The sequence below is a fragment of the Aquarana catesbeiana genome, linkage group LG11 (assembly GCF_042186555.1).
Source record: "Aquarana catesbeiana isolate 2022-GZ linkage group LG11, ASM4218655v1, whole genome shotgun sequence".
NCBI classification, from domain to species: domain Eukaryota; kingdom Metazoa; phylum Chordata; class Amphibia; order Anura; family Ranidae; genus Aquarana; species Aquarana catesbeiana.
In genome coordinates, this window is record NC_133334.1 from 116,037,387 (window position 1) to 116,051,017 (window position 13,631).

The 13,631-nt window shown below is 40.5% G+C and overlaps 1 protein-coding gene across 2 annotated transcripts in view; it reads left to right on the forward strand.

Moving 5' to 3' along the window:
- The window catches only part of EPS8L2 (EPS8 signaling adaptor L2), a 273,304-nt gene that overhangs the window by 109,376 nt on the left and 150,297 nt on the right, over positions 1-13,631 (forward strand). For both annotated transcript variants that reach the window (XM_073604930.1, XM_073604932.1), the window contains exons 2-3: positions 1,748-1,802; positions 4,914-4,951. In XM_073604930.1, the coding sequence (XP_073461031.1) occupies positions 1,759-1,802; positions 4,914-4,951 (82 nt within the window). In that variant the 5' untranslated portion in view covers positions 1,748-1,758. The remainder of the gene's footprint in view (positions 1-1,747; positions 1,803-4,913; positions 4,952-13,631) is intronic.

Consider the following 13,631-nt stretch of genomic DNA (forward strand, 5'->3'; position numbering starts at 1 on the left):
GTTCACAGTCAGAATGCCCTTTGTTCCAGCAAACAACCTTTAGGCATCTATCAGGACCAGGGAGTCAGTTCAGGACTGTTACTTCTACTAAATACTTTAAAGCAGTGTCTTCATTTTTTTTAACATGGAGGATCCCTTGAAACAACATTTAGGTCTCAGGGAACCCCCTAATTACTATATCTACAGCTCATATAATTTTTATTCAATATTAAAAAGAAAATGAAATAAAGAGAAATCATGGCCAAAAAGAAGAAATGCAGAGAGTGAAAGATTTTGTTTTCCTGGTGGTCTGTGGAAGAATGCCCCTTACATTAGTGGTCAAAGGGAGAAGGACTGCCTTACATTAGTGGTCAGTGGGAGAAGGACTGCCTTACATTAGTGGTCAGCGGGAGAAGGACTGCCTTACATTAGTGGTCAGCGGGAGAAGGACTGCCTTACATTAGTGGTCAGCGGGAGAAGGACTGCCTTACATTAGTGGTCAGCGGGAGAAGGACTGCCTTACATTAGTGGTCAGCGGGAGAAGGACTGCCTTACATTAGTGGTCAGTGGGAGAAGGACTGCCTTACATTAGTGGTCAGTGGGAGAAGGACTGCCTTACATTAGTGGTCAGCGGGAGAAGGACTGCCTTACATTAGTGGTCAGTGGGAGAAGGACTGCCTTACATTAGTGGTCAGTGGGAGAAGGACTGCCTTACATTTGTGGTCAGCAGGAGAAGGGCCCCTTTACTGATGGTCAGTGAGAGAAGGAGCCTCTTGCACTGGAAGTCATTAAGAAGAATGGCCCCCTTACATACTGTACTGTATAGCTAAAAACAGCAATAGTGTAGGTAGTAACTGTTTCTGATAGATAGAAAAAGATAATGCATTGTTCAAGGAACCCCTAGCAACTTCTTGAGATACCTTAGGTTCCATGAAATCCTGATTAAGAAAGGTTGCTATAACGACTGGTCAAAAATGGAGCAGAACAGAATACCTTCTCCAGTGATAAATGGCCCATTGACAAAGTCTTTGAACACAATATCTTAACAGAACACAAGCTATGTGGCTAATTTACTGACTAGTGTATTCTGTGTATGTAATAAAATCATTTATTGTTTTCATATTGCGTTTGTTCCTTAAATGCATGTTTTTCTTGTTGATGCACTGTGGTGCCCCTCACTCCTAATGGCACCCCAATACACCTTGCCAACACAAGTGCATTGCTATCTACCACAATGCATGGTAACTTATTGTAATTTTGGTACGCTTGGCAGCTAATTTAAATGAATGATATGATTATAAACATTGTACTAACACAAATGCAGTCATTGACTGTCAAGCTACATTGCCACTTGAGCATCGGCAACTTTGGTAATTTTTTGCATGGTCTTTGTGATTTCAGGCCTATGTTTTTGTTTTTAACCAATGAAAAGCAAGACTAGGAGGAAGAGACAGTTGTTAGGCATGGAACCACACCAAAAATGTGTCTTTTACTTGGTATTTCAGGCATTTTTCAGGTGCTCCTATTGAAGACTATGGGGCCAAAAATGCATGATCATGCCCCAAGGAAGCTCCCATACTTTTTGTGAGTGTTGAGCAACAGCACATCACTCAAGTGTGAATGAGTACAATGGGATAATACGAAAATCAGAGTATCGAGAGTTGAAGCATTTCTGAAAAAGTGTTGAAATCACTGTGTGGGGGCTTAAATCGTTGTGTAATACCTGTGTCCGTCTTCTGGTAATAACAATTTTTATGTTTTTTTACAGCTGATGCAGCGATGAGTCAGTCAGGATCTACTGGAAGCAAGCATGGATCCTCCAAGTAAGAACTGTTATCTCCTTTATTACCGCATCAGTAATTGATCTTTAAATAAAATACAGAGACCCATAGTCATTAGACGGTGCTCAGGAATCAGAAATAATTAACAGGAACAGAAATAATTTTTTTCACATCTTTTGATGCAACCCTAAAAATAAATGCTTATGTAACTAGGTCCCAGGCCTCCTTCGGTGTAATAAGAACCTCCAGAGCCAGAGATAGCTGACATCCTTCTGAATATGGTGGGTTGTGAGGCATAGTGGGTGCAAGGTAGTTAAAGTTATTGGGTGCCAGACACTTCTTGAATGCAAAAGAGATTTTATTTCTCTTAACAGAACTTTTGGGAGAGAGGGTTAGGGCCAGGACACCCTTAGGTAGTTGCAAGATTAATTGACAGACTCGAAGACTTCAACAGGAGGACAGCCTTGCGGGGAAAGGCATCCAGCAAGACACCACATCTGCATGTGTAGGAATGCTGTCTCCTATGGTAACAGTCTTTAACAGTTCCTAACACACAGCGCAACAGTTCTTTCACTTCCATTAAATCACTTCTTGTAGTTCTTCAGCCCACTGAGCTCCCAGTCTCCCACTAGACTAGATGATGCAATGACACTGAATCCCTTGAGCTTCTCCAATCTTCACGGTGGTATTTTCCGCAAGCGTCACCCCCGCTTATCTGCTGGGTCCCTAGCTTCAAACTCAAGATACCTCTCAAGCTTCACCCCACTGGCCTGCTTGGTCCCTGGCTTGACACTAAAGGCTGCTCTGCAAGCGTCACCTCCACTGGCTAGGTCCCTGGCTTGATACCCACTGAAGTTTCCAGATTCTTTACCATCCATGGTTGGTGAGAATACTGCTCCGGTACTTGCCTCAGCTACTCACTGTGGTCCCAGGTAATAAGTTGGTTGGTTCCTTAGTGGCAACAGCTTCCCCTCTACCTCCGACCACGACAGGTTCTCCGACCGGCAGAACTGTCACTTCTGGTTGGATTGGAAGCGGCAATCCCAACTCTGCGCTGCTCTCTTGCTTCTGGATAGGCCCTCAGACAGCCTAGTAGCCAGATGTGCCCGGGATAGGCCCAATCTCTGGCCTAGCAGCCCGGGCAGTACAACACATATCCACCCACACAGCTGTTGGGGTGGCACAGAACAACGATCACCTGACTCCACCTGAATATAAAGGCTCTCCCAGCAGGCCAAGGGATTCAAGAAAACCTCTGCCTATTGGCTGAGATACCCCATATACCCATATTCTAACTCTGCATGCCCTTCTTGTATCTAGTACCACCAAGTGCCCGGACATCTAGCGGTAGAAGAGAAAAGTGCAACAAGGTCAGACTTAGGGAGAAATCAATTGATCTCTAACAATTAGCCAAGATGACTATTCCTGGCAAGTAAATTTTGGGGAGCAACCCTGCCTAAACTCCAGGGTGCTACACTTACATCTTACAAGAGTGTAGTAAGTTATGAACCATGGAAACTGAAAAATAAATATATTGCACTACCCATTTATATGTGGCGATAATCATAAAAACAGCGCTATAATAATGATCATCAAACTACCAAAAGTACTTTATGTTAATAAACTAAATAAAGAAAAGTGACATCTTGAACAGTAAAATGAACATCAGGCATAAAACATCCAGTACAAACAAATGGCCACTGCCCCCACCTATAACTGGCCTTTGCAGCAAGAAGCATGTGGAAGAGTGACAAATGACAAACAAAACCAAAGCAAATTCCCAGCTCAATTGATCAACTAGCCTTCAACCAACCAAATTATCCTGTCTAACAATATGTGTTGAAAACAGGGGTTTAGTTTGCACACATTTGCACATACATGTGTAAACTGCTGAGGCCACGTCATGGCACCCCAGTATTATCTGCAGTTCTAACTCTATACATTTTTGAGAGCCTCCATAGTAGAAGCACATGCATAGTATTGGATAGATAGAGGACAGGTTAGCTTGGAGGGAGCCCACCCCTCCTTAAAGGTACAGGGGCGTCACCTGCCCTCTATCTATCCATTATTATGCATGTGCTTCTGCTATGGAGGCTCTGGAAAATTTATAGAGTTAGGACTGCAGATAATACTGGGGTGCCATGACGTGGCCTCTGCAGCTCATGCATGTATTTTTAAATGTGTGCAAACTAAACCCCTGTTTTTAATACATACTGTTAGACAGGATACTTTGGTTGGTTGCAGGCTGGTTGCTAAATTGAGCTGGGAATAATCTTTGGTTTTGTTTGATAAAACACAGAGTCCATATCCAGTATGTGTTCAATGTGAAAACAAATAATCCACATGTGCCAACCCCCTAGGGGCTATGAGCATATATGGAGCGACACTGAGAATTCAGTTAACAGAAAGCAGGGAGGCCACACACAGCAACCAATAGTCACCTCTGTAAAGATATCACACAAGAAGGAAGAATACACAATGCACATAGTGTAATCCACTACAAAATATTTTGTGTGACATCTTTGCTGGGAGTTGGTTTCACAATCATACTATAATAGAAGTATGGAGTGCATTTACTTCCTGTCACCTTTACTCACCTTATTTTGTACAGGTCTTACTGTAATTGCTGTCTATGCCCCCCTTTAGTGAGATGCACCCGCCCTATGTGTCCTGTTTACCATTATCACAGAGAGTGAAAGTGAAAGAAAATCCAAATCTTGGGTTGTCACAAGAACAGGAATAGAGGGGAAATAATCCAATAGGCACGTTAGTTCTGGTCACCCTTGTGATAACCAGAGATTCCCTCAATTTGGAGAGATTTCCTCCTACTTCTTGTTGTGTCTGTGGGACAGGAAGTGAATGGAAGCTTCCCCAAGCAGATGGCCTTCATTTTTACTTTGTCACAATCAACCCTGCTGTGCTCACTGGGCTGAGCTGCATAAATCTGAGGACTTAATGGACAAAAATACAAACCCTTTGGCAGCTCCCCCATATGTTTCCCAACTATATATTTCAAGTTTACCTAGAGTTCATATTTAAGTATTTATAGATGATTAAATATGTTCAAAACTTTATAAAAAAAAAAAGATATGAAAATTATATCTTTACACATATTTGGTGTTATTTGCAAAATAATTTTTCTCTTTCTTTCAGTGGAGGAACAGGAAAAATGAGTGCAAAGGACTTGTTTGGTAAGTTTCTTATGGTTATTTTCTGATTATCGGTAGATTAAAGGAAAGTCTATAATATTTGCTCATCATAGGCATGTCTGATCATTGCATGTGCTTGCATATCAGCCTCTGTTCACCTGTCTATTAGTTTGAGCGCTTAGTACACACGTTTCTACAAAAGTATATATACAATACGTAGATCTTTCACAGCTGTACAAGAAGATGAGTATACCTGCATATACATCTAACAAAAGTGAGTACACCCCTCACATTTTTGTAAATATTTTATTATATCTTTTCATGTGACAACACTGAAGAAATTACACTTTGCTACAATGTAAAGTAGTGAGTGTACAGCTTGTATAACAGTGTAAATTTGCTGTCCCCTCAGAATAACTCAACACACAGCCATTAATATCAAACTCGCTGGCAACAAAAGTGAGTACATCCCAAGTGAAAATGTCCAAATTAGGCCCAAAGTGTCAATATTTTGTGTGAAAAACAAAGAAAGGAGGCACCTCTGGGTGCAGACTTAAAAACAATTTTAATGAAAAGAGCAGCAACAGAGATTGCACTCACATTTGTGTTGAGTTAAAAAGGCATATGAGAGTCCCAGATGTAACTGGAGGGCTCCGTGAGGTCGATCATCCCTGCCATGGATGTGTAATCAGACTGGTCTTTCAGATGCACTGTGTCCACCGGCCGGCAATAATGGAGGAGTACCAGAATGAGGCTTGGAAGGCAAACAGCAATCCAGCCGAGGGGCGATGACGTCACACACATGCAACGCGTTTCCTGAGTCAGCAAGCCGTGAATGGCATGACGACTGCACTCCTTTGTCAAGCTAGTTACTATGGGACTAGTGAAGAGAATATATGGGAGGAAGTCAGGGGAGTGGTCATGAGAAGAAGCTGTATGGAGTAGGGGGGAGTGGTCATGAGAGGAAGCTGTATGGAGTAGTGTCAGCAATGAAGGACGTGTGAGCAGAACCAGAAGGGGAACAAAGTGAAAGTACGGAAAAAAGCAGAGGGGACATTATTGAGATGGAGACATAAATTCATGTGTAATGCCAAAGTGCTTTTTGGGAATATGGTTTCCATTCCCATTGGAAGGCTGCCATGAATGTGGGCTTTATACCTCATCATCAACTCTATGCACACCAAAGTGCTTTTTGGGAATATGGTTTCCATTCACATTGGAAGGCTGCTGTGAATGTGGGCTTTATACCTCATCATCGACTTTATGCACACCAAACTCATCCCCAGCATTACACATTTATTTATGTTTCCATCTCAATCATGTCCCCTCTGCTTTTTTCCGTACTTTCACTTTGTTCCCCTTCTGGTTCTGCTCACACGTCCTTCATTGCTGACACTACTCCATACAGCTTCCTCTCATGACCACTCCCCCCTACTCCATACAGCTTCCTCTCATGACCACTCCCCTCACTTCCTCCCATATATTCTCTTCACTAGTCCCATAGTAACTAGCTTGACAAAGGAGTGCAGCCATCATGGCATTCACTGCTTGCTGACTTAGGAAACGCGTCGCATGTGTATGATGTCATTGCCCCTCGCCTGGATTGCTGTTTGCCTTCCAAGCCTCATTCTGGTACTCCTCCATCATTGCCGGCCGGTGGATACAGTGCATCTGAAAGACCAGTCTGATTACACATCCATGGCAGGGATGATCGACCTCACTGACCCCTCCAGTTACATCTGGGACTCTCAAATGCCTTTTTGACTCAACACAAATGTGAGTGCAATCTCTGTTGCTGCTCTTTTTGTTAAAATTGTTTTTAAGTCTGCACCCAGAGGCGCCTCCTTTCTTTGTTTCTTACAGTGCTTTTTGGGAATATGGTTTCCATTCCCATTAGAAGGCTGCCGTGAATGTGGGCTTTATACCTCATCATCGAATTTATGCACACCAAACTCATCCCCAGCATTACACATTTATTTATGTCTCCATCTCAATCATGTCCCCTCTGCTTTTTTCCATACTTTCACTTTGTTCCCCTTCTGGTTCTGCTCACACGTCCTTCATTGCTGACACTACTCCATACAGCTTCCTCTCATGACCACTCCCCCCTACTCCATATAGCTTCTTCTCATGACCACTCCCCTCACTTCCTCCCATATATTCTCTTCACTAGTCCCATAGTAACTAGCTTGACAAAGGAGTGCAGCCGTCATGCCATTCACGGCTTGCTGACTCAGGAAACGCGTCGCATGTGTGTGATGTCATCGCTCCTCGCCTGGATTGCTGTTTGCGTTCCAAGCCTCATTCTGGTACTCCTCCATCATTGCCGGCCGGTGGACACAGTACATCTGAAAGACCAGTCTGATTACACATCCATGGCAGGGATGATCAACCTCACGGACCCCTCCAGTTACATCTGGGACTCTCATATGCCTTTTTAACTCAACACAAATGTGAGTGCAATCTCTGTTGCTGCTCTTTTTATTAAAATTGTTTTTAAGTCTGCACCCAGAGACGCCTCCTTTCTTTGTTTCTGACAGTGCTTTTTGGGAATATAGTTTCCATGCCCATTGGAAGGCTGCCGTGAATGTGGGCTTTATACCTCATCATCGACTTAATGCACACCATCGTGGACTATTATTATCTTTTCTTATCCCTTGTTCCAGTTCATCATTTATATGCATAATATTGTCATTTATGTAGATTATTGCTTTTAACCTTTGCGCCAAACACTTGTTATATATCAATATTTTGTGTGGCCACCATTATTTTCCAGCACTGCCTTAACCCTCTTGGGCATGGAGTTCACCAGAGCTTCACAGGTTGCCACTGGAGTCCTCTTTCACTCCTCCATGATGACATCATGGAGCTGGTGGATGTTAGAGACTTTGCGCTCCTCCACCTTCCCTTTGAGGATTCACCACAGATGCTCAATAGGGTTTAGGTCTGGAGACATGCTAGGCCAGTCCATCACCTTTACTCTCAGCTTCTTTAGCAAGGCAGTGGTCGTCTTAGAGGTGTGTTTGGGGTTGTTACCATGTTGAAATACTGCCCCCTGGCCCAGTCTCCGAAGGGAGGGGATCGTACTCTACTTCAGTATGTCACAGTACATGTTGGCATTCATGGTTCCCTCAATGAACTGTAGCTCCCCAATGCCGGCAGCACTCATGCAACCCCAGACCATGACACTCTCACCACCATGTGAGAAAAATGGTGATAAACTCCGCTCCAACTTCATGAACAATAAAAAATGAAAACAAATATGAATACAAATGTGAAATAATATTCAATAAGCTGCTACTCCCACCACCATGCTTGACTGTAGGCAAGACACACTTGTCTTTGTACTCCTCATGTAGTTGCCGCCACACACGCTGAAGCAAATAAGTTTATCTTGGTCTCATCAGACCACAAGACACAGTTCCAGTAATCCATGTCCTTAGTCTGCTTGTCTGTAGCAAACTGTTTGCGGGCTTTCTTGTGCATCATCTTTAGATGAGGCTTCCATCTGAGATGACAGCCATGCGGACCAATTTGATGCAGTGTGCCGCACATGGTCTGAGCACTGACAGGCTGACCCACACCCCTTCAACCTCTGCAGCAATGCTGGCAGCACTCATACATCTATTTCCCAAAGACAACCTCTGGATAGGATGCTGAGCGCATGCACTCAACTTCTTTGGTCAACCATGGTGAGGCATGTTCTGAGTGGAACCTGTCCTGTTAAACAGCTGTATGGTCTTGGCCACCATGCTGCAGCTCAGTTTCAGTGACTTGCCAATCTTCTTATAGCCTAAGCCATCTTTATGTAGAGCAATAATTCTTTTTTTCAGATCATCATAGAGTTCTTGTGGTTCCATATTGAACTTCCAGTGACCAGTATGAGTGAGTGAGAGCGATAACACCAAATTTAACACACCTGCTCCCCATTCACACCTAAGACCTTGTAACACTAACGAGTCACGTGACACCGCGGAAGGAAAATGGCTAATTGGGCCCAATTTGGACATTTTCACTACTTGTTGCCAGCGGTTTAGACATTAATGGCTGTGTGTTGAGTAATTTTGAGGGGACAGCAAGTTTACACTGTTATACAAGCTGTACACTCACTACTTTACATTGTAGCAAAGTGTCATTTCTTCAGTGTTGTCACATGAAAAGATATAAATATTTACAAAAATGTGAGGGGTGTACTCACTTTTGTGAGATACTGTAAATATCAGAGTATGTGCTTCATTAAAAAGCAGTCCTTGGGCTCAAGTCAAGTGATTGCACGTAGGCTAGAGGTTTTTCATTCCTTTTTTTAATTATTCAATATATGTTTATAGAAATAAATGCTGTAAAAATAGGGACCATATAAGGAAAAGACAATATTGCTTATATCAATGAACAGGATAATTGACGAGTGGATTGAATCAAGTAGATATAACTAGTATAGTAGTACTCAGTGTCAAGAGCATGAGAGAATCACAGTTTATCCTGCAGGTTGTGACAGGATAGTAAACTTAGTTTAAATAAGTTGTCGGCTCTTTATTCTTCCTTCCCTAGTTATTACTCTGGCTGGAACTTTTGTTGCAAGTCACAACTTAGTGAAAGCAGCAGCAGCTGATTTGTGTGAGATATTTGTGCAGTATAAACAGCCCAGAACATAATAGAACGTCATAGTGACATCCAAAGAGAGAAATTCAGTCCATGAAAAAAATGGTGACCCTAAATGATGACTAAATTAGGATAGCACGGGTCTTTGAAAATTAAATACAGAAATCTCATGAGGCTGATGAAATCCTGTGAGAATTCGCTATTGCGTTCCTGAGATCTGTTTGCAGATTCTAGTGACTTAGCATTCTTATTAGACATGTGCGGATTGTTTCTTTCCGAATAAATATATATATCCAAATACCCGAATGCTTTGAATACCGAAAAACAAAATTCATCCGAATTTCCGAAATTCTTATTGAAATTTGAATCAAATTTTACATCGAACTCCATTTGAATTCTAACTTTGACTTAGACTGTGTGAGTTATTAGAATACCATTTTGAAATAACACTGTTTTTGTTAACCCAAAGATAATGTAAAGAGTCATTGTAATCAGTTGATGAAGAATTTTCTTTTCTTTGTTCACTTTGCCACATTCTAATAAAAAAAAAAAAAGTTTTTGATTGGACCGACTCAAAATTTAGTGATTCCAACGTTTCGAATCTCAAAAAATCAGTAAATTCAACGAAAATTTGAAAAAGACATAAAACGAATTTACAAATACGAATTAGGACGAATACGAATTGAACGAATCAACCGAATTTAACGAAACTTAATAACTATATGAACAAATCGAAACGGAACAAACCTAATTTTTTTCGTCATGCACATGTTTAATTCGTAAAAGGCTGTGGAAAGGTACTGACTACATCACTAGTTGCCTAACGTGAAAGCCTAATGAGTTGAGAGCTGAAAAATGTTACTGGTTTAATAAAGAAATGCCCCAATTTTAAGTAATTTTTACATAGCCTTTCAAAAAAAGGGATTACGATGACAAAGGAAAACGTTTTGTCCAAATTGTGGTGAAAGGTCAGCTTTAAATGTGGAGATTTACTGATTAACTACTAGGTGCAGGGTAGTTCAGCCACTAAAAAAAAAATTCCTAGCTGATGATTCATAGACTTTCACATTTTTAAGGCATTAACATGTAATAATACATACTACATAAATAATACATAAATATGTAGAAGAATACATATTGGCCTAAACTGAGGAAGAGATATTTTTTTGGGGGGGATATTTATTATAGCAAAAAGTAAAAAATATTGTTTTTTTTTTTTTCAAAATTGTTGCTCTTTTTTGGACAAATGTGACTGATGCTATCTCATTAGTGTACAAGGTCAAAGTCCCATTGGACCCTATTGTTTGTTTGTTGGGAGCAGTGGATGAGGACATTTATACGCCTCCCATCAATATTTCGGTACTTAGACTTTTATATATCGCACAGGAGCAAATCGCCAGATTCTGGTTATCGTCACATGCACCTACAAAGTGACAGTGGGTATAACAGGTTAACTTTATTCTTATACGAGAACAATTAACATACCAACATAGAAATGCTGTCTGTAAGTTTTACTCTATATGGCAGGCATAGTTGGACACTCCGGGACTTGCTCCACCTCAATTGGTCATGCACAGACTGCTACAGTTATGAAAGTTAAGTTAAAAATATGTAGAAGAATACATATCGGCCTATACTGTGAAAGAAATTAGTCTTTTTATATATTTTTGGGGATATTTATTATAGCAAAAAGTCAAAAATATTGCTTTTTTTTCAAAATTGTCGGTCTTTTTTTGTTTATAGTGCAAAAAATTAAAACCACAGAGGTGATCAAATACCACCAAAAGAAAGCTCTATTTGTGGGGGAAAAAAGGGACATCAATTTTGTTTGGGAACAGCGTTGCACGACCGCGCAATTGTCAGCTAAATCGGCGCAGTGCCGAATCGCAAAAAATGCTCTGGTCAGGAAGGGGGTAAATTCTTCCAGGGCTGATGTGGTTAATACATTACTGTTCATAATGGTTGAGATTTTCTGCCTCTTAGGACATGTTCTTTGCCTTATCAAGACTTAATGTCAGTGAGCCCACATCCCTTGTACAATGGAGAAAAATCACTCAAACAAGAGTGTGTGTCCTCTGGTGGGACTTTGATTTGGGTCACTGACAGGTAAGTATTAATATATTAAGTAGAAAAGTGAAAATTAAAAAAGAAATTATTTATTGTAGAAAAATGATAAACACATAGGGGGTCATTTACTATAACTCCAGGAAGTACTGGGCACTATGGCAAATAATAGAGCCCATTTTAGCCAAATGGAAACAAAACGGCGAATTTGCGCATGAAAATCAGCGATATAAGTGGAGAACAAATGTTTGTAAATTCCAAATTGCCGCTAATTAGCGCTTCCGCGTATATACAAATGCCAATTCTTATCAAGTTGTTATATAGCACTGTACTGTAGCCATGATCCATGTATGTGAAAGAAACATTTTTTATCAGAGATGTGCTCTAATTCCCGTGCATCTATTGATTTATATTGCAATTAGTATTCCTTTTTTTTTCCTTCTTTTGCTAAGAAATGCAGTTCTGAATGATTATTACATAGTAATGTCTGCTATTCTGTAAAGTTACATGTATTAATCATTTAGGTTACCTATTTGTTGTATGTTGTTTTTTTCATGTTTTTGATTTATTATTTATTAATTTAGTTGACTATAAAGCAGTAATTATTTATGTTCATTCTTTAATAATACTACACTATTATGCAGGTCTTGTACTTAGCACAATGGCTTAGTGGTCTGCTTGGATATCTCTACACCACTCATGGTATGAGTTCAAACAACAGCCAACCTACCATCCACCAGCTGTGTTTATTTTTTCAGTGCACAAGTGAATTAAAATAAACAAACAAAGAAATGTAAACTGCCCTTTAGCTACTGTGTGGTGTTTGGAATGTCACATCATAATATAATTGAATACTTACATACCATTGCATGCATTTAAAGAGTTAATACAATAAAAACTTTCACATTAAACTGCATTGGCTACTTGGCAATCACCTATTTTCAGTAAATATATATACACGTATATTTGTGTTGCTTTGGCTAATTGGCTAACTGGCATTCTCCTTTTCCCACCAATGCAATCTTTTAGGATTTTTCTGTGGGATTTGAACCCATGAGTCTTTCAATACCTGAATGTTTGAAGGTAGAGGTGCTAACTGCTAGCCTATTGGGCTGAGCACAATTGTACATACAAAATACTTTTACTAGTGTTTGATGTGTTATATACTATACAATAAAGTTTATCAAATGTAAACTGCTTGTTAGCTAGTGTGTGGTGTTTGGAGATTCACACCATAATATTAGTGAATACTTACATACCATTGCAAGCATTTGAAGAGTTAATACAATAATATCAACCACATTAAAGTGTATTGGCTACTTGGCATTCACTGTATGCTGCTTTGGCTAATTGGCTAACTGGCTAACAGTAATTCTCCTTTTCTCCACCAATAGCAATCTTTTAGGATTCTTCTGTGGGATTTGAACCCATGAGTCTTTCAATAACTGAATGTTTGAAGGTAGAGGTACTAACTGCTAGCCTATTGGGCTGAGCACAATTATATATACAAAATACTTTTACTAGTGTTTGATGGTTTATATACCATACAATAAAGTTTATCAAATGTAAACTGCTTGTTAGCTAGTGTATGGTGTTTTGGAGATTCACACCATAATATTAGTGAAGACTTATTTATTTTTATTTAAGGTACTTCTATAGTGCCGTCAATTTACGCAGTGCTTTACATATACATTATACAATAATATGGGCCCCTACCCTCAAGGAGCTTACAATCTAAGGTCCCTAACTCACATTCATATACTAGGGCCAATTTAGACAGAAGCCAATTAACCTACCAGCATGTCTTTGGAGTGTGGGAGGAAACCGGAGTACCCGGAGGAAACCCACGCAGGCACAGGGAGAACATGCAAACTCCAGGCAGGTAGTCTTGTGGTGTGGTTGGGAATACGAACCAGCGACCCTTTTTACTGCTAGGTAGGGATGAGCAGACCCCCCCCGTTCGGTTCGCACCAGAACATGTGAACAGGAAAAAAGTTTGTTCGAGCATGCGAACACCGTTAAAGTCTATGGGGGTCATTTACTATAGCGCCAGGAAGTA